The sequence below is a fragment of the Carcharodon carcharias genome, chromosome 3 (genome assembly GCF_017639515.1).
Source record: "Carcharodon carcharias isolate sCarCar2 chromosome 3, sCarCar2.pri, whole genome shotgun sequence".
NCBI lineage: Eukaryota > Metazoa > Chordata > Chondrichthyes > Lamniformes > Lamnidae > Carcharodon > Carcharodon carcharias.
The window spans coordinates 3,313,615-3,335,807 of record NC_054469.1 but is presented as its reverse complement, the minus strand read 5'-3'; the positions used below and the strand labels follow the sequence as shown (position 1 = coordinate 3,335,807).

General features: G+C 49.1%; 1 protein-coding gene across 1 annotated transcript in view; it reads left to right on the top strand.

Moving 5' to 3' along the window:
* The window catches only part of LOC121275757 (IQ motif and ankyrin repeat domain-containing protein 1-like), a 264,758-nt gene that overhangs the window by 70,406 nt on the left and 172,159 nt on the right, over positions 1 to 22,193 (top strand). Inside the window, exons 5-7 of the mRNA XM_041183356.1 lie at positions 6,829 to 6,954; positions 9,945 to 10,084; positions 17,191 to 17,245. Coding sequence (XP_041039290.1) covers positions 6,829 to 6,954; positions 9,945 to 10,084; positions 17,191 to 17,245 — 321 coding nt within the window. The remainder of the gene's footprint in view (positions 1 to 6,828; positions 6,955 to 9,944; positions 10,085 to 17,190; positions 17,246 to 22,193) is intronic.

The window sequence follows — 22,193 nt, the reverse complement described above, 5'->3', positions numbered from 1 at the left end:
GTTGCCCTTGAGAAGGTGGGGGTGAGCTGCCTTCTTGAGCCGCTGCAGTCCATGCGGTGTAGGTACACCCGCAGTGCTGTTAGGGAGGGAGTTCCAGGATTTTGACCCAGCGACAGTGAAGGAACAGCGATATATTTCCAAGTCAGGATGGTGAGCGACTTGGAGGGGAACTTCCAGGTGGTGGTGTTCCCATCTATCTGCTGCCCTTGTCCTTCTAGATGGTAGTGGTCGTGGGTTTGGAAGGTGCTGTCTAAGGAGCCTTGGTGAATTCCTGCAGTGCATCTTGTAGATGGTACACACACTGCTGCTACTGTGTGTCGGTGGTGGAGGAAGTGAATGTTTGTAGATGTGGTGCCACTCAAGCGGGGCCGCTTCATCCTGGATGGTGTTGAGCTTCTTGAGTGTTGTGGGAGCTGCACTCATCCAGGCAAGTGGAGAATATTCCTTCACACTCATGACTTGAGTCAAAGGTCATGGATCAAACACACTGTTTCAATGTAGAGCAATGACAACAACAGCTTTCATTTATATAGCCGTCCTTAATGTAGGAAAAATTCCCAACATGGTTCACAGGAGCATTATCAAGCTAGATTTGACACTGAGCCTCATAAGGAGGGACTAAGAGAGGTAAAAGCTTGGTCAAAAGGTAGGTTTTAAGAAATGTCTTAATGGAAGGGAGAGAAGTAGAGAGGCAGGAAAGCTGAGGAAGGGAATGCCAGAGTTTAGGGCCCAGACAGCTGAGAAAATGGCCACCAGGAGTGGAGTGAAGGAAATCAAAATCTAGGTTGACTCCTTTATCATTGTGTACAGTGGGTATGAAGGTAAGAACCATGATCATGCACCCTGATTTCATTTCAGTATAGAAAGAGTGCTGCACTGTCAGACGGTCAGTACTGAGGGAGTGCTGCACTGTCAGAGGGTCAGTGCTGAGGGAGTGCTGCGCTGTCTGAGGGTCAGTACTGAGGTAGCGCTGCACTGTCAGAGGGTCAGTTCTGAGGGAGTGCTGCACTGTCAGAGGGTCAGTACTGAAGGAGTGCTACACTGTCAGAGGGTCAGTACTGAGGGGGTGCTGCACTGTCAGAGGGTCAGTACTGAGGGAGTGCTGCACTGTCAGAGGATCAGCACTGAGGGAGTGCTGCACTGTCAGAGGGTCAGTGCTGAGGGAGTGCTGCACTGTCAGAGGGTCAGTACTGAGGGAGTGCTGCACTGTCAGAGGGTCAGTACTGAGGGAGTGCTGCACTGTCAGAGGGTCAGTACTGATGGAGAGCTGCACTGTCATGGGCAGTACTGAGGGAGTGCTGCACTGTCAGAGGGTCAGTACTGAGGTAGTGCTGCACTGTTGGAGGATCAGCACTGAGGGAGCGCTGCACTGTCAGAGGGTCAGTGCTGAGGGAGTGCTGCACTGTCAGAGGGTCAGTACTGGGGGAGTGCTGCACTGTCAGAGGGTCAGTACTGAGGGAGTGGTGCACTGTCAGAGGGTCAGTACTGAGGGAGTGCTGCACTGTCAGAGGGTCAGTACTGAGGGAGTGCTGCACTGTCAGAGGGTCAGTACTGGGGGAGTGCAGCACTGTCAGAGGGTCAGTACTGAGGGAGTGCAGCACTGTCAGAGGGTCAGTGCTGAGGGAGTGCTGCACTGTCAGAGGGTCAGTACTGAGGGAGTGCTGCACTGTCAGAGGGTCAGTACTGAGGGAGTGCTGCACTGTCATAGGGTCAGTACTGGGGGAGTGCTGCACTGTCAGAGGGTCAGTACTGGGGGAGTGCTGCACTGTCAAAGGGTCAGTACTGGGGGAGTGCTGCACTGTCAGAGGGTCAGTACTGGGGGAGTGCTGCACTGTCAGAGGGTCAGTACTGGGGGAGTGCTGCACTGTCCGAGGGTCAGTACTGGGGGAGTGCTGCACTGTCAGAGGGTCAGTACTGGGGGAGTGCTGCACTGTCAGAGGGTCAGTACTGAGGGAGTGCTGCACTGTCAGAGGATCAGCACTGAGGGATCGCTGCACTGTCAGAGGGTCAGTACTGAGGGAGTGCCGCACTGTCGGAGGGTCAGTACTGAGGGAGTGCTGCACTGTCGGAGGGTCAGTACTGAGGGAGTGCTGCACTGTCGGAGGGTCAGTACTGAGGGAGTGCTGCACTGTCGGAGGGTCAGTACTGGGGGAGTGCTGCACTGTCAGAGGGTCAGTACTGAGGGAGTGCTGCACTGTCGGAGGGTCAGTACTGAGGGAGTGCTGCACTGTCAGAGGGTCAGTCCTGAGGGAGTGCTGCACTGTCAGAGGGTCAGTACTGAGGGAGTGCTGCACTGTCGGAGGGTCAGTACTGAGGGAGTGCCGCACTGTCATAGGGTCAGTACTGAGGGAGCGCTGCACTGTCAGAGGGTCAGTACTGAGGGAGTGCTGCACTGTCAGAGGGTCAGTACAGAGGGAGTGCTGCACCATTGGAGGTTCATAGCCATAGAATCATTGTCATTGTCATAGAGTTTTACAGCACGGACACATGCCTTTTGGCCCATCATGTCCACGCTGGTCATCAAGCCCCTATCTATCCTAGTCCCGTTTTCCTTGGCCCGTTGCCCTGTATGCTATGATGTTTCAAATGCTCATCGGATTTCTGCCTCTACCGCTCCCTCAGGCAGCGAGTTCCAGATCCAACCACCCTCTGGGTGAAAATTCTTTTCATCAAATCCCCTCTAAACCTCCTGCCCCTTACCTTAAATCTATGCCCCCTGGTTATTGTCCCCTCCACTAAAGGGAAAAGTTTCTTCCTATCTACCCTAACTACGCCCTTCATAATTTTGTAAACCTCTATCAGGTCCCCCCTCAGCCTTCTCTGCTCCAAGGAAAACAACTCCAGCCTATCCAGTCTCTCTTCATAGCTGAAACCCTCCAGCCCAGGCAACATCCCGGTGAATGTCCTCTGCACCCTCTCCAGTGCTATCGCTTCCTTCCTATAGTGTGGCGTCCAGAACAGCACACAGTACTCCAGCTGTGGCCTAACTAGCATTTTATACAGCTTCATCGTAACCTCCCTTGTATTCATTAACTTGACTAATAAAGGCAAGTATCCCATATGCCTTTTTAACCACCTTATCTACCTGTGCTGCTGCCTTCAGGGATCTGTGGACATGTACACCAAGGTCCCTCTGATCCCCTGTATTTCCTAGGGTCCTACCATTCATTGTGAATTCCCTTGCTGTGTTAGCCCTCCAAACATGCATCACCTGACACTTCTCAGGATTAAATTCCATTTGCCACTGCTCTGCCCATCTTACCAACCCATCTATATCGTCCTGTAATCTAAGGCTTTCCTCCTCACTATTTACAACACCACCAATTTTCATGTCATCTGCAAACTTACTGATCATGCCTCCTATATTCAGGTCTAAATCATTAATGTACACTACAAACAGCAAGGGTCCCAGCATCGATCCCTGTGGTACACCACTCGTCACAGGCTTCTAATCGCAAAAACAATCTTCGACCATCACCCTCTGCCCCCTGCCACTAAGCCAATTTTGGATCCAATTTTCCAAATTGCCCTGGATCCCATGGGCTCTTACCTTCTTGACCATTCTCCCATGCGGGACCTTGTCAAAAGCCTTACTGAAGTCCATGTGGACTACATCAACTGCACTACCCTCATCCACACAACTGGTCACCTCCTGAAAAAATTCAATCAAATTTGTTGCACATGACTCTCCCTGACAAAGCCATGCTGACTATCCCTGATTAATCCCTGCCTCTCCAAGTGGAGATTAATTCTACCCCTCAGTACTGAGGTCAGTACTGAAGGAGTGCTGCACTGTCAGAGGGTAAGTGCTGAGGAAGTGCTGCACTGTCAGAGGGTCAGTACTGAGGGAGCTCTGCACTTTCTAAGGGTCAATACCGAGGGAACTTTGCACTGTCGGAGGCACTGTAAGTTTGAGGGTAAATTCCGATTTTGCCTTTATGTTCAATGTAAAGACCTGTTTGCATTCTTGAACAGCGAACAGGAGAGTTTTTGTAGTGACCTTTTCAAATTCAGCCCTCAACCAACAGAAATGATCCGCACTCCCTCAGTACTGACCCTCTGACAGTGCGGCGCTCCCTCAGTACTGACCCTCCGACAGTGCAGCATTCCCTCAGTACTGACCCTCTGACCGTGCAGCACTCCCTCAGTACTGACCCTCAGTGCAACACTCCCTCAGTATTGACCCTCTGACAGTGCAGCACTCCCTCAGTATTGACCCTCTGACAGTGCGGCGCTCCCTCAGTACTGACCCTCCGACAGTGCAGCATTCCCTCAGTACTGACCCTCTGACAGTGCAGCACTCCCTCAGTACTGACCCTCCGACAGTGCAGCACTCTCTCAGTACTGACCCTCTGACAGTGCAGCACTCCCTCAGTACTGACCCTCTGACAATGCCTGTATTGCTATCAGTGGGCATTGCTGGGTATAGGAAGATGACTGTGTTTGTCAGTACGACCCCCTTTGAGCAGATTGAGTCATCCATTGTACGAGATCGTCTTTAACCAGTTTCTTAGAGGCGTGGAAGGTACTGTATATTTGTAAAAGATATTGCTGCATGTGCCTGGTATAAACACTAACCTCACAGTCTCTCACACTTGCTGGAATGACACAGCTGCACACATCCAATAGCTTGGTTTCTAATTTGGGGAATGAAAAGAAATGGGTACCCAACATTCATTTAGTCATTAAAATTTTTTTAAAAATTATTCATTTACAGGATGTGTGCACCACTGGCTAAGTCAGCATTTATTACCCATTCCTAATTGCCCTTGAGAAGGTGGTGGTGAGCTGCCTTCTTGAGCCACTGCAGTCCATGTGGTGTAGGTACACCCACAGTGCTGTTAGGGAGGGAGTTCCAGGATTTTGACCCAGTGACAGTGAAGGAACGGCGATATATTTCCAAGTCAGGATGGTGAGTGACTTGGAGGGGAACTTCCAGGTGGTGGTGTTCCCATCTATCTGCTGCCCTCGTCCTTCTAGATGGTAGTGGTCATGGGTTTGGAAGGTGCGGTCTAAGGAGCCTTGGTGAATTCCTGCAGTGCATCTTGTGGATGGTACACACTGCTGCTACTGTGCGTCAGTGGTGAGGGAGTGAATGTTGAAGGTGTTGTACAGGGTCACAGTCAAGCGGGCTGCATTGTCCTGGATTGTGTTGAGCTTCTTTAGTGTTAGTAGAGCTGCACTCTGCAGCTCTGCATCCTTGGAGCTACATCATCTGCAAGTTCCCCTCCAAGCAGCACACCATCCTGACCTGGAGCTAAAAGTCTATTCCTTCGTTGTCACTGTGTTATATTCCTGGAACTCCCTTCCTAACGGTACTGTGGGAGTACCGGTGACACATGGTATGCCGTGGTTCATGAAGGCAGCTCACCATCACCTTCTCAAGAGCTGTTAGCGACGGGCAATAAATGCTGGCCTTTCCAGCGATGCCCACATCTCATGAAAGAATAATATACAGGTGTGACTGGGGCAAGGGAAACTTTAGGCCCTAATTGTCACACCACAAGAGACCCTGTGCTAGATCTTCTCTCTATGTGCAGTGTGCTTGGTGTGTGTGCTTACTGTATGTTTTGTGTGAGTATGTGTGTGTGTGTGTGTGTGTGTTCTGCCTATGAATGTTTTGTGTGAGTTTCTGTCCAATGTGTGTACATGTGTGTTCTGTATATGAGTGCTCTGTGTGTGTGTTTTCTTTATTCATTCACAGGAAGTGGGTGTCGCTGTCTGGCCCAGCATTTATTGCCCATCCCTAATTGCCCTTGAGAAGGTGGTGGTGAGCTGCCTTCTTGAACCGCTGCAGTCCATGTGGTGTAGGTACACCCACAGTGCTGTTAGGGAGGGAGTTCCAGGATTTTGACCCAGCGACAGTGAAGGAACAGCGATATATTTCCAAGTCAGGATGGTGAGTGACTTGGAGGGGAACTTCCAGGTGGTGGTGTTCCCATCTATCTGCTGCCCTTGTCCTTCTAGATGGTAGTGGTCATGGGTTTGGAAGTTGCTGTCTAAGGAGCCTTGGTGAATTCCTGCAGTGCATCTTGTAGATGGTACACACACTGCTGCTACTGTGTGTCGGAGTGGAGGGAGTGAGTGTTTATAGATAGGGTGTCAATCAAGTGGGCTGCTTTGTCCTGGATGGTGTTGAGCTTCTTGAGTGTTGTGTGAGCTGCACTCATCCAGGCAAGTGGAGAGTATTCCATCACACTCCTGACTTGTGCCTTGTAGATGGTGGACAGGCTTTGGGGAGTCAGGAGGTGAGTTACTCGCTGCAGGATTCCTAGCCTCTGATCTGCTCTTGTAGCCACAGTATTTATATGGCTAGGCCAGTTCAGTCTCTGGTCAATGGTAACCCCCAGGATGTTGATGGTGGGGGATTCAGTGATGGTAATGCCATTGAACATCAAGGGGCGATGGTTAGATTCTCTCTTGTTGGAGATGGTCATTGCCTGACACTTGTGTGGCGTGAATGTTACCTGCTGCTTGTCAGCCCAAGCCTGGATATTGTCCAGGTCTTGCTGCATTTGGACATGGACTGCTTCAGTATCTGAGGAGTCATGAATGGTGCTGAACATTGTGCAATCATCAGCGAACATCCCCACTTCTGACCTTATGATGGAAGGAAGGTCATTGATGAAGCAGCTGAAGATGGTTGGGCCGAGGACGCTACCCTGAGGGACTCCTGCAGTGATGTCCAGTGTGTGTGTGTGTGTGTGAGAGAGTGTGTATGTGTGTGAGTGTGTGTTGTGTATCTCTGTGACAGTGTATGTATGATGTATTCGAGTGTATATAGTTGAATCGATGACTGATTATTTTATTCTGATTTCTGTCTATCAGGGTGCTTATGGAAGAACCCCACTGTACAGAGCAGCCTTTGGAGGACACCTGGCAGCACTTGAAACTCTGTTACAGTGCGGAGGGGACCCTCGCATCTATGCAGAGGACGGCATCACACCTGAGGAGGTAACTAACTGGACTTGCCATATAAACACTGTGGCTACAAAAGCAAGTGAGAGGCTGGGAATTCTGCAGCGAATAATTAACCTCCTGACTCCCCGAAACCTGTCCACCATCTACAAGGCACAAACCAGGTGTTATAGACAGGAAGAGGTTTAATTTGTCCTCTTTTCAGAAAGGTCATAGAGTCATAGAGTTATACAGCACAGAAACAAGCCCTTCGGCCCATCGTGTGCATGCTGGCCCATCAAACATCTATCTATTTTAATCCCAGTTTCCAGCACTTGCCCAGTAGCCCGGTCTGCTATGGCACTTCAAAAGCTCATCTAAATACTTCTTAAATATTGTGAGAAAAGGTGTTTTTGATTTTTGATTTACCCTTTATCAGTGGTGGCGTATTTTCAACCAACTCCTGTTTTGGAGTGATCCAATCCTCAAATGATAACACCACAGCAAACTCGAGAGAAGGTGAAACAAGAGGGGTGGTTTATTTTACACACAAAATGCAGGAATGGTTTTCGCAATGTCCACCCCTTTTTACATTCATACAATAAAAGAAAGTTAAGGGAAAGAAAGAGGTTCAGAGCAAAGGCCACAGTAATAATAAGAATTATAATTTCACGTGAGCCCTGAGTCCAGAATCAAAAAACTCAGTGGCATATTCCTTCAGGGGTTAGCAGGCCAAGACTGTTGCAGGGGGATCCGCTTTTCCAGAAGCGATGATTTCCATGATGGAAGAAGACACGTGGAGATAAATTAGTCTTCCAGGCACAGATACAGAAGTTCAGATGTTCCATCGTTCCGTGTTCAGTAGTACACAGTGTAGATGAGGGCCAGCTAATTTAAAACCTGGACAGAGCTCTGGTCCTATTGCTGCTCTGTTAGGTGGTAAATGGCAGACAGAGCCTGGAGTCCTGTTTCTCTTCTGAGGTTAAACATTGACTGAAGATAAAACCCAAAAGCTGTATAATTAAAGCAATTCAAACAGTTCAAGTCTCAGTCATATGAAGGGTGGTTTCAGGTTGAGCTATTAAGCTGACAAGGTCCCTTGTTAAAACCCATTGTGTGTGAGCAGGTAACTGTAGAGCCATTAACACGACTCTGGAGATGGGGAGTCACCTTTGTTGCCTTTGTCCATAGCTGGCTGGTGCAGACGTCTTGCCTACTACCCTTTGTGTTGGCTTTACTGGAATGTGTATACAATGCAAGGAATGTTACATTCCAGGGGTTTGATGTGTTAGCCTTTGTCCATTTTTAAACTGCTCAGAAACTTCCAGGACTACTTCCATGTGGTAAGCGATGGCCATTTTATTAGTCCATCCATTTGCTCATTTTAAAAAAGAGCAGAATTTATAAAAAGAGAATAATGGAAGAGAAACAAATTTCTTTTAGATTTATTTCTTCTTAGTGGGGCTCAGGAGTGTGATGGAATACTCCCCACTCGCCTGGGTGAGTGCAGCTCCTACAACACTCAAGAAGCTCGGCACTGTCCAGGACAGTGATTGGCACCACATCCACAAACATTCACTCCCTCCACCACTGACGAACAGTAGCAGCAGTGTGTGTACCATCTACAAGACACACTGCAGCAACTTCTTAGACAGCACCTTCCAAACCTGTGTCCCCTACCACCTAGAAGGACAAAGGCAGCAGATGCATGGGAACAGCACCATCTGCGAGCTTCCCTCCAAGTCACTCACCATCCTGACTTGGAAATATATCGCCATTCCTTCACCGTCACTGGGTCAAAATCCTGGAACTCCTTCCTTAACACTGTGGGTGTACCTACCCTGCATGGACTGCAGTGGTTCAAGAAGGCAGCTCACCACCACCTTCTCAAGGGCAATTAGAGCTGGGCAATAAATACTGGCCTAGCCAGCGATACTTACACCCTATGAAAGAATAAAACACAGATGTGACTAAAGTAAGGTTGAAACTTTGGGCCCTAATTCTCAAACCCTAAGATATCCTGTGCTAGGCTGTTGAGCCCTGTCACATTGGTGCATGGGCAGGTGTAAGCACATTGTTGGGAAACAGAGATTTTATGCCCTACCTCTCCTGTGCTAGATGGTGTTGACCTGTATTGAGTCGCTATGGGCTGTCAAGATTTGTACCAGGAAGTTTTGGACAACAACTTGCATTTGACAACAGGCCTTTAATGTAGTAAAACGTTACAATGTGCTTTTCAGGAACATTACCAAACAAAATCCTGACACTGAGGCACATAAAACAATATCAGATCAAATGACCTAAAACTTTGTCACAGAGGTTGGTTTTAAGCAGTGAGGGAGACAGGAGGAGAGATACAAAGAGGGAACTCCAGACTTTGCATCCAAGTAGATATTCCCGTTGTTAACTGGATCCATGCTGCTTGGTGAAGTTTAAACTAAGACACAGCAGCTTTCTTTGCTGGAGAGAGTTTATTATTTCACAATCAACACTACTCCATTCCACCAGTATCCCAGCTATCTCCATTTGAAGGTGTACAAATATCCATCACCTGTTTAACAATATGTATTACCATTAAACCTTAGCAATGTAATTAGTAAGACATTGACATGCATTAATTTCCCCATGTCTCCAGCCACCATTACGAACTGATCCTGGGGCTCTGATTTAGGATTTACCCATCAGTGAGGTAACATCATTAAGATCATTTGTTTCCAAACGTTTGGGACTGTGAGATTCCAGCAGGATAAATCCAGATAGAATAGAACTGGGTGCCCTGGGATTTCGAGGGACTGAATTACCAGAGAGGGGCTGGAGCTGAGTCAGGGCTACAGATTGTTGGAAGTGTTATCCTGCACCTAACTTAATGCAGTGACAGGCCTTGGATTGCTTGACATTTCTGCTAGAATGGTATCTGCTCCTTCATCAGCATTCCTATTCACTAAATATTATAAAGCAAGCGCCTCTGTAGACAGATTGGGATTGGCCTGGTGGAGTTATCTTGATTCATGTTTCACCTATCTCTTGTCTCTTGTGGTCCTGGGCAGATAGCATCCACAGATGCTGTCAAAAAGATCCTTCACGAATGGGACATCAGCACCACCGTGACCCTTGGGGAAAAGATCGAAACAGAGAGGCAGCGGATATCAGCGGCTGAAAAGAAACTGACACTGGAGGAAACCAACAGGTCAGAAGTGCTGACAGGCTGGTGGAACATCAGACATACTGTGGAAAACTGCTTCCTCCAGTGGAGCAGCTCAGGGCAGAGTTCGGATATACAATCCCCTCCCCAGCTCCATCCTTGAGTGTCTGCTGAGTTCTAATGGGGTGTGGAGCTATAGTGGGAGGGAGGGAGGCTGCCTGGCATTAGTGCCTCTAAATTAGAGAGGGAACATTTCAGCAAGGGTTTGAACTCCTTATCATAATTGAATGCGTGAGATCTTGATTGTCTTTGTGTGTACTGGGGTGTGTGTGTGTATATATATTCCTATGTGTGTGTATTTGTGTGAACTTATGTGTGCATGTGTGTACCCCTGTGTGTGTACCCCTGTATGTGTACCCCTGTATGTGTACCCCTGTGTGTGTACCCCTGTATGTGTACCCCTGTATGTGTACCCCTGTGTGTGTACCCCTGTGTGTGTACCCCTGTGTGTGTACCCCTGTATGTGTACCCCTGTGTGTGTACCCCTGTATGTGTACCCCTGTGTGTGTACCCCTGTGTGTGTACCCCTGTATGTGTACCCCTGTGTGTGTACCCCTGTGTGTGTACCCCTGTATGTGTACCCCTGTGTGTGTACCCCTGTATGTGTACCCCTGTGTGTGTACCCCTGTGTGTGTACCCCTGTATGTGTACCCCTGTGTGTGTACCCCTGTATGTGTACCCCTGTGTGTGTACCTCTGTATGTGTACCCCTGTGTGTGTACCCCTGTATGTGTACCCCTGTATGTGTACCCCTGTGTGTGTACCCCTGTGTGTGTACCCCTGTGTGTATACCCCTGTATGTGTACCCCTGTGTGTGTACCCCTGTATGTGTACCCCTGTGTGTGTACCCCTGTGTGTGTACCCCTGTATGTGTACCCCTGTGTGTGTACCCCTGTGTGTGTACACCTGTATGTGTACCCCTGTATGTGTACCCCTGTGTGTGTACCTCTGTATGTGTACCCCTGTGTGTGTACCCCTGTGTGTGTACCCCTGTATGTGTACCCCTGTATGTGTACCCCTGTGTGTGTACCCCTGTATGTGTACCCCTGTATGTGTACCCCTGTGTGTGTACCCCTGTGTGTACCTCTGTGTGTGTACCCCTGTGTGTGTACCCCTGTGTGTGTACCCCTGTATGTGTACCCCTGTGTGTGTGTACCCCTGTGTATGTACCCCTGTGTGTGTACCCCTGTATGTGTACCCCTGTGTGTGTGTACCCCTGTATGTGTACCCCTGTGTGTGTACCCCTGTGTGTGTACCCCTGTATGTGTACCCCTGTGTGTGTACCCCTGTGTGTGTACCCCTGTGTGTGTACCTCTGTATGTGTACCCCTGTGTGTGTACCCCTGTGTGTGTACCCCTGTATGTGTACCCCTGGGTGTGTACCCCTGTGTGTGTGTACCCCTGTGTGTGTACCCCCGTGTGTGTACCCCGGTGTGTGTACCCCTGTGTGTGTACCCCTGTGTGTGTACCCCTGTATGTGTATCCCTGTGTGTGTACCCCTGTGTGTGTGTACCCCTGTGTGTGTACCCCTGTGTGTGTACCCCTGTATGTGTACCCCTGTGTGTGTACCCCTGTATGTGTACCCCTGTATGTGTACCCCTGTGTGTGTACCCCTGTGTGTGTGTACCCCTGTGTGTGTACCCCTGTATGTGTACCCCTGTATGTGTACCCCTTTGTGTGTACCCCTGTATGTGTACCCCTGTATGTGTACCCCTGTGTGTGTACCCCTGTGTGTGTACCCCTGAGTGTGTACCCCTGTGTGTGTACCCCTGTGTGTGTACCCCTGTATGTGTACCCCTGTGTGTGTACCCCTGTGTGTGTACCCCTGTATGTGTACCCCTGTGTGTGTACCCCTGTGTGTGTACCCCTGTGTGTGTGTACCCCTGTGTGTGTACCTCTGTATGTGTACCCCTGTGTGTGTGCCCCTGTGTGTGTACCCCTGTATGTGTACCCCTGTGTGTGTACCCCTGTGTGTGTACCCCTGTATGTGTACCCCTGTGTGTGTACCCCTGTGTGTGTACCCCTGTGTGTGTGTACCCCTGTATGTGTACCCCTGTGTGTGTACCCCTGTGTGTGTGTACCCCTGTGTGTGTACCCCTGTGTGTGTACCCCTGTGTGTGTACCCCTGTATGTGTACCCCTGTGTGTGTACCCCTGTGTGTGTACCCCTGTATATGTACCCCTGTGTGTGTACCCCTGTATGTGTACCCCTGTGTGTGTACCCCTGTTTGTGTACCCCTGTGTGTGTGTACCCCTGTGTGTGTACCCCTGTGTGTGTACCCCTGTGTGTGTGTACCCCTGTGTGTGTACCCCTGTGTGTGTACCCCTGTGTGTGTGTACCCCTGTATGTGTACCCCTGTGTGTGTACCCCTGTGTGTGTGTACCCCTGTGTGTGTACCCCTGTACGTGTACCCCTGTATGTGTACCCCTGTGTTTGTACCTCTGTATGTGTACCCCTGTGTGTGTACCCCTGTATGTGTACCCCTGTGTGTGTACCCCTGTATGTGTACCCCTGTGTGTGTACCCCTGTGTGTGTACCCCTGTGTGTGTGTACCCCTGTGTGTGTACCCCTGTGTGTGTACCCCTGTGTGTGTGTACCCCTGTATGTGTACCCCTGTGTGTGTACCCCTGTATGTGTACCCCTGTGTGTGTGTACCCCTGTGTGTGTACCCCTGTGTGTGTGTGTACCCCTGTATGTGTACCCCTGTGTGTGTACCCCTGTGTGTGTGTACCCCTGTGTGTGTACCCCTGTGTGTGTACCCCTGTGTGTGTGTACCCCTGTGTGTGTACCCCTGTGTGTGTACCCCTGTGTGTGTACCCCTGTATGTGTACCCCTGTGTGTGTACCCCTGTGTGTGTACTTATCCATGTGTGTGCATCTGTGTGTTTGTGATATGGTGCACACGTGTGTGAAGTTTGCTGATAATACCAAGTTAGGGTGCTTAGAAAACGCAGCAAACTGCTCAGCTGAGCAGAGTGGAGGTTGTCAAATACAATTCAATGCAGAGAGATGTGAAGGAGATTCTCAACACAAAATCACAGGTCAGGGATGCAAACTTTCCAACATACTGTGGAACAAACTCCTGATGGTGGAATAGTGAATAGGGCAAGAATTCACCGTAGTGACGCAGGAATGAAGGGTCACTGGTGGCCCAATCTTCCTAATCCCTCTGAAGCGGTGTTGGACAGACCACTGCCTTCAAAGTGTGCCACGTCTGTCCAGAATTGCGCTCTCTTTAGCTTCGATGGCTTTGGCCTCTGGCAGGTATTGGTCCAGCTGAGTCCCAATTGGGAAACCCCAAATATCCCAGGAGAATCAGCAAAATGGGGATCTGCCCCTTGTTGCCTGACCTGTTGATCTTCAAGGGGAGGCGATGGTGTAGTGGTATTGTCACTGGACTAGTAATGCAGAAACCCAGGGTAATGCTCTGGGGACCTGGGTTTGAATCCCACCACAGCAGATGGTGGAATTTGAATTCAATAAAAATCTGGAATTAGAAGTCCAATGATGTCCATGAAACCGTTGTTGATTGTTGTAAAAACCCATCTGGGTCACTAATGTCCTTTAGGGAAGGAAATCTGTTGTCCTTACCTCGTCTGGCCTACATGTGACTCCAGACCCACAGCAATGTGGTTGACTCTGAAATGCCCCTCACTCAGTTGTAACAAACCGTTACAAAGCCTCAAAAAAGGAATGAAACCAGACGGACCACCCGGCATCGACCTAGGCAGTGGTAGTGACAATGGCAGTCTCAGCCCTGTCGATCCTGCAAAGTCCTCCTTAATAATGTCTGGGGGGCTCGAGAGCTGTCTCACAGACCAGTCAAGCAACAGCCTGACATAGTCATCCTCACAGAATCGTACCTTACAGATAATGTCCCAGACACCACCATCACCATCCCTGGGTATGTCCTGTCCCACCGGCCGGACAGAGCCAGCAGAGCAGGCTGCACAGTGGTATACAGTCGGGAGGGAGTTACCCTGGGAGTCCTCAACATCGACTCTGAACCCCGTGAAGTCTCATAGCATCAGGTCAAACATGGGCAAGAAAACCTCCTGCTGATGACCACGTACCGCCCTCCCTCAGCTGATGAATCACTGCTCCTCCATGTTGAACATCACTTGGAGGAAGCACTGAGGATGGTAAGGGCGCTGAATGTAACCTGTGTGGGGGAGTTGAATGGGGGAGGGTCTCCATCACCAAGAGTGGCTCGGTAGCACCACTACTGACCGAGCTGGCTGAGTCCTAAAGGACGTAGCTGCTAGACTGGGTCTGTGGCAGGCGGTGAGGGAACTATCACACTTGAACTCACCCTCACCAACCTGTCTTCCGCAGGTACATTTGTCTATGACAGTATCGGTAGGAATAACCATTGCGCAGTTGCTGTGGAGACAAAGTTCCTCCTTCACATTGAGGATACCCTCCATCGTGTTGTGTGGCACTTCCACTGTGCTGAATAGGATAGATTTCAAACAGATCTAGCAACTCAGGTCTGGGCATCCATGAGGTGCTGTAGGCCATCAGCAGCAGCAGAATTGTACTTGAAACAAACTGTAACCTCATGGCCTGGCATATCCCCCACTCTACCATTACCATCAAACCAGGGGATCAACCCTGGTTCAATGAAGAGTGCAGGAGGGCATGCCAGGAGCAGCACCAGGCATACCTAAAAATGAGGTGTCAGCCTGGTGAAGATACAACACAGGACTACTTGTGTGCCAAACAGCATAAGCAGCAAGTGATAGACAGAGCTAAGCGATCTCACAACCAACGGATCAGATCTAAGCTCTGCAGTCCTGCTACATCTGGTCATGAATTAAAAAACTAACTGGAAGAGGAGGCTCCACAAATATCCCCATCCTCAATGATGGAGGAGCCCAGCACATCAGTGCAAAAGATAAGGCATTTGCAACAATCTTCAGCCAGAAGTGCCAAGTGGATGGTCTACCTTGGCCTCCTCTGGAGATCCCCAGCATCACAGATGTCAGTCTTCAGACAACTCGATTCACTCCTGTGATATCAAGAAATGGCTGAAGGCTCTGGATACTGCAAAGGCTATGGGCTCTGACAATATTCCGGCAATAGTACTGAAGACTTGTGCTCCAGAACTTGCCGCACCCCTAGCCAAGCTGTTCCAGTACAGCTACAACACTGGCATCTACCCGGCTATGTGGAAAATTGCCCAGGTATGTCCTGTACACAAAAAGCAGGACAAATCCAACCCGGCCAATTACCACCTCATCAGTCTACTCTCGATCATCAGTAAAGTAATGAAAGGGGTCATCAACAGTATCAAGAGGCACTTGCTTAGCACCTGCTCACGGATGCCCAGTTTGGGTTCTGCCAGGGTCACGCAGCTCCTGACCTCATTACAAACTTGGTCCAAACATGGACAAAAGAGCTGAACTCCTGAGGTGAGGTGAGAGTGACTGCCCTTGACATCAAGGCAGCATTTGACCGAGTGTGGCATCAAGGAGCCCTAGCAAAACTGGACTCAATGGGAATCAGGGGAAAACTCTCCACTGGTTAGAGTCATACCGAGCACAAAGGAAGATAGTTGTGGCTGTTGGAGGTCGGTCATCTCAGCTCCAGGACATCACTGCAGGAGTTCCTCAGGGTAGTGTCCTCGGCCCAACCATCTTCAGCTGCTTCATCAATGACCTTCCTTCCATCATAAGGTCAGAAGTGGGGATGTTCGCTGATGATTGCACAATGTTCAGCACCATTCATGACGCCTCAGATACTGAAGCAGTCCATGTCCAAATACAGCAAGACCTGGACAATATCCAGGCTTGGGCTGACAAGTGGCAAGTAACATTCGTGACACACAAGTGCCAGGCAATGACCATCTCCAACAAGAGAGAATCCAACCGTTACCCCTTGAAGTTCCATTACCATCACTGAATCTCCCACTATCAACATCCTGGGGGTTACCATTGACCAGAAACTGAACTGGATTAGCCAGATAAATACTGTGGCTACAAAAGCAGGTCAGAGACTAGGAATCCTGTGATGAATAACCCATCTCCTGACCTCCCAAAGCCTGCCCACCATCTACAAGGCACAAGTCAGGAGTGTGATGGAATACTCCCCACTTGCCTGGATGAGTGCAGCTCCCACAACACTCAAGAAGCTTGACACCATCCAGGACAAAGCAGCTGCTTGATTGGCACCACATCCACAAACATTCACCACCATCTTGTCAAGGACAACTAGGGATGGACATTAAATGCTGGCCCAGCCAGCGAGCTGACATCCCATGAATTAATTAAAAAAATCATGAAATATTGAAAAGTTTACCACAATAGACCATCAAGGCAGAGACTATGGCCAAAACTTTGGGTTTTGGGTTGGGATTCCAAAAGCATCACCAAATAAGGGTCTTGACCCCACATTGTATGGGAAATAATTACCCGACTGTGATTTTCCCTGAATTGACCAATTAGGGACCAGAAGGGGTGCACACTGGGTGGGCTTTTAAAGTTGGAGGGTCATGGAAGGAGCAGCAGCCATCTTTAGACTTCCTCTCACTTTTGAAACTTTTACAATAATAGATGGTGGCAGCTGTCAGACCACCCTGGTGGAGGGGGAGCCCCTCAATAGGATGGTCTGCAGCTGGAGCTGTGTGTAGGTAGGTTGGGAGTGCCCCAAAGCTTGGCTGTAATGCCAATTCCAAAGGGGGCTGGTGAGGGGTGGGATGTCTGCAGGCCAATTGGAAAATTCCATTTGGCCTGTAATGATTGGCTGTAATTGGCCATGGACCACCACTTACAGTTGAGTAGCACTTTAGACCCCCATCCTGACCCCAGGAAAATTGTTTGGTGGCGCGATGGTGCCAGAAACTGGAATCATGTGCTTGCCTGCTTCTGTACTCACTCTCATTTGGGGGGGCAAATATTTTGCCCTATAAGTTGATTTTTAAAAGGAATTGGATTAGTATTCGAAAAGGAAGAATGTATAAGTATACAAGGAAAGGACAGGGGAATGAACTGAAAGTAAGAAGGTTTAGTTGAAACACCATTGTGGAGGTGAGGAGCTGTGTGATGGGAAACCTGTGATTCTATAACCTGAAATCTCATTTTTCTCCACTCCAGGATTCAGAATCAGGTTTCAGAACTCACAAAGGAACTGGCCCAATATCAGCATGAGGTAACTGTCCCTCCAGCATTGTCCTAACTAGTACCTGGTGAAGCCAACTGTCCTTCAGCAACTTTCTGGAAAATGTTGACCAGCTCTGGATCAGGAGGGGATTCTTCAACAAAAGGCACATTCCTGTTACAACCTGTCTACTTCAATTAGCACTTTATTGTGCCTCAGATTCCCAGACAACCCTACCTATTCCTTAACCTTTCATCTATCTTTCTTTGAATTTGCCCAGGGTTTTGGTCCCCACAATCTTTCACTGGTCTTTCCTTTGTCTTATTTCATCTTTGCAGTGAGTGAACCAATTCTTATCCTATTTCGGGATATTTTATATGTAGCACTGTGAGTATACCCACACCCCAGGGACTGCAGTGGTTCAAGAAGGCAGCTCACCACTGCCTTTTCAAGGGGCAGTTAGGGATGGGCAATAAATGCTGGCCCAGCCAGCAAAGCCCATTTCCTTTGAATGAATCAAAAAAAAATCGCTTGATGAAGAAAGTCCAGTGTCCTTCTATTTCAGTGAGACAGTGAGTAAGTGAGACAACGGTAGTAGAACTGTTGAACAATCAGCAGTCAATCTCTATCAGTTAGTCTAAAACAGACCCAGTCATGATGGGCGTGATTTTCAATGTGATGTTGGAAACCCATGCCTGGATAATTTCCAGATCCTGACCCTGCACTGCATCTGTGTCTCTCACACGACACGATCATGAAACGTAAATGCCTTAACTGGGTGGCAGATGGGCTCAGTGCATCTTTCAGTGGCGCTGAGCATCTCCAGGAGGCGAGAGCCTTGCTGAAGAGAGCAGGCAGCTCTGCGGAGGACCAGCAGCATAACCACACAAGGCCAAATGGAAGGTGTTGTACCAGATCCCACGAAGCTCCAGGTTCTGAGAGTTTTCACCGTATAAAACAAACCATTAACTCCTCCCCTCTTTGGACTGATCAGCTGTGCGCGAAGGTGCACCAGGCTGCGTGAGTACATCGATTTGCTGATTGAAAATTCTCTTCTCACCCTGGTCAGCCTGTTAACAAACTCCTTAAGGAGCTTCACAGGCTGTTAACTGGAGGTAAGCAGGTTCCTGACCCCCACCCCTTTCAAAAGTCCAGCCCAAGGTCAGTAAAACACCCAGTGATGGAGAGCTTTGGGAGCCATAGGTTTTTTAAAAGTTCAATCACAGGATGTGGGTGTCGCTGGCTAGACCAGCATTTACTGCCCATCCCTAATTGCCCTTGTTCAGAGAGCATTTAAGTGTCAACCACATTGCTGTGGGTCTGGAGTCACACGTAGGCCAGACCAGGTAAGGATGGCAGATTTCCTTCCCTAAAGGACATGAGTGAGTTTTTACAACAACCACCAATGGTTTCATGGTTAACATCTAATGATTTTTTATTGGATTTCCATGCTGGGATTCAAACCTGGAAAATTAGCCTAGACACTAAATCCAGTGACTATGGCACTGCTTCCTTTAGCAAATCACTTGTTCCTCCATGAGCTACACTCATCATATATCACATCTCAAATTAGTCATAGACTGGATCCCAAAACACTATTTACTGAAATAAATCTAAAATAAATCAATACGATCTGCTTTCTTCTACTCCTGAAGGAAGCAGTTCCATTGACTGCCCACTCACTCATTGAAATTTTCTATTTGCAGATTAGATTTGATCAGACCGTCACCAGAACAGGCTGTGTCCTCTGATTACAGCCTCAGAGTAAAGGGAAGACCCTTTAGAACAGAGATGAGGAGAAACTTCTTTAGCCAGAGAGTGGTGAATCTATGGAATTCATTGCCACAGAAGGCTGTGGAGGCCAGGTCATTGAGTGTATTTGGGACCAAGATAGATAGGTTCTTGATTGGTAAGGGGATCAAAGATTACGGGGAGAAGGCGGGAGAATGGGGTTGAGAAACCTATCAGCCATGATTGAATGGTGGAGCAGACTCGATAGGCCGAATGGCCTAATTTCTGCTCCTATGTCTTATGGTGTAGAGCATAGCCATAATCTCCAAAACAATATAGATGGGTTAGTGGAGTGGGCGGTAAAGTGGCAGATGGATTTTAACATAGAGAAGTATGAGGGAGTGCTGCACTGTCGGAGGGTCAGCACTGAGGGAGAGCTGCACTGTCGGAGGGTCAGTACTGAGGGAGTGCTGCACTGTCAGAGTGTCAGTACTGAGGGAGTGCTGCACTGTCAGAATGGCAGTACCGAAGAAGTGCCGCACTGTGGGACCAGCAGTACTAAGGGAGTGCTGCACTGTCAGAGGGGCAGTACTGAAGGAGTTCTGCACTTTTGGAGGATCAGTACTGAGGGAGTGCTGCACTGTCAGAGGGTCAGTTCTGAGGGAGTGCTGCACTGTCAGAGTGTCAGTACTGAGGGAGTGCTGCACTGTCAGAGGGTCAGTACTGAGGGAGCGCTGCACTGTCAGAAGGTCAGTACTGAGGGAGTACTGCACTGTCAGAGGGTCAGTACTGAGGGAGTGCTGCACTGTCAGAAGGTCAGTACTGAGGGAGTGCCGCACTGTCAGAGGGTTAGTCCTGAGGGAGTGCTGCACTGTCTGAGGGGCAGTACTGAGGGAGTGCTGCACTGTCAGAAGGTCAGTACTGAGGGAGTACTGCACTGTCAGAGGGTCAGTACTGAGGGGGTGCTGCACTGTCAGAAGGTCAGTACTGAGGGAGTGCTGCACTGTCAGAGGGTCAGTCCTGAGGGAGTGCTGCACTGTCAGAGGGTCAGTACTGAGGGAGCGCTGCACTGTCAGAAGGTCAGTACTGAGGGAGTACTGCACTGTCAGAGGGTCAGTACTGAGGGAGTGCTGCACTGTCAGAAGGTCAGTACTGAGGGAGTGCCGCACTGTCAGAGGGTTAGTACTGAGGGAGCGCTGCACTGTCAGAGGGTCAGTACTGAGGGAGTGCTGCACTGTCAGAGGGTCAGTACTGAGGGAGTGCTGCACTGTCAGAGGGTCAGTACTGAGGGAGTGCTGCACTGTCAGAGGGTCAGTACTGAGGGAGCACTGCACTGTCAGAGGGTCAGTACTGAGGGAGTGCTGCACTGTCAGAAGGTCAGTACTGAGGGAGTGCTGCACTGTCAGAGGGTCAGTACTGAGGGAACGCTGCACTGTCAGAGGGTCAGTACTGAGGGAGTGCTGCACTGTCAGAGGGTCAGTACTGAGGGAGTGCTGCACTGTCTGAGGGGCAGTAATGAGGCCATGCTGCACTGTTGAAACAGCCTCACCTTTGATTAGAGAAGAAGCAGTGGTATCAAGAGTTCAGACTCACTGCTTTGAAGGAGAATAATATACTTGGTTGTGCTGATCAACATTAATCGTCTCTCTCAAAAGCAGATTAGTTAATATATTAGACCATCACAGGGCTCCAGCTATGCACAAAATGGTTGCCACATTTGTATTAATAACAGGGCCGCTCAGCTCATGATCTCATTACAGCCTTGTTGCAAGAATGGACAAAAGAGGTGAACTCAAGCTGAGAGGTGCGAGTGACTGTGCTTTGCACCAAGGCAGCATTTGTCTAAGTGTCAAAGACCCCTAGGAAAATTGAAGTCAATGGGAATCAGGGGGAAGACTCTCTATTCATTGGAGTCATACCTAGCACAAAGGAAGATGGTTGTGGTTGTTGGAGGTCAGTCATCTCAGCTCCAGGACATCACTGCAGGAGTTCCTCAGGGTCGTGTCCTCGGCCCAACCATCTTCAGCTGCAATTAGATCCTTTAAAAGGCAGTGACTTATTATTTTACTACTTCATGGGATGTGGGTATCACTGGCCATCCTAACCTTCCCTCCATCATAAGGCCAGAGTGCTGATGTCCACTGATGATTCCACAATATTCAGTACCATTCATGACTCCTCAGATGCTGATGCCATATGCAGTGAGACCTGGACAACATTCAGACTTGGGTTGATAAATGGCAAGTAACATTCATGTCACACAAGTTTCATGGAATAAGCATCTCAAAAGGAACAGATCTAACCATCGCCCCTTGACATTCAGTGCCATTACCATTGTTGAATCCCCCATCATCAACATCTAGGGCGTTACCATTGACCAGAAGCTGAACTGGACTAGCCCTATAAATACTGTGGCTACAAGAGCAGGTCAGAGGCTGGGAATTCTGCGGACAGTAACTCACCTCCTGACTCCCCAAAGCCTGTCCACCAACAAAAGGCACAAGTCAGGAGTGTGATGGATTACTCCCTACTTGCCTGGATGAGTGCAGCTCCCACAACACTCAAGAAGCTCAACACCATCCAGGACAAAGCAGCCCACTTGATTAGCACCACATCCACCAACTTAAACATTCATTCCCTCCACCACCAATACAAAGTGGCAGCAGTTTGTACCATCTACAAACAGCACTGCAACAACACACTAAGGTTCCTTCAATAATACCTACTAAGCCTGCAGCCTCTACTATCCATAAGGACAAGGGCAGCAGATAGATGGGAACACCACCACCTGGAAGTTTCCCTCCAAGTCACTCACCATCCTGACTTGGAAATATATCGCCGTTCCTTCACTGACGCTGGGTCAAAATCCTGGAACTCCCTCCCTAACAGCACTGTGGGTGTACCTACACCACATGGACTGCAGCGGCTCAAGAAGGCAGCTCACCACCACCTTCTCAAGGGCAACTAGGGATGGGCAATAAATGCTGGGCCCAGCCAGCGAAGCCCACATCCCATGAGGTAGTAAAATAATAAATTACTGCTCTTCAAAGGAACTAATTGTCCTGAAGCACTTTGAGTCGCTTCTCAAAGCAATGATCAATTGTTGAATAAATTTGAGGCCTCAGCTGCACTTCCGGCAAAGGCACGGGACTCAAAATGTTAACTAACTGCTTAACATTCAACAGAAATTTTTTAAAATTCTTTCATGGAATGTAGGCATCACTGGCAAGGCCTGAATTTGTTGCCCATCCCTAATTGCCCTTGAACT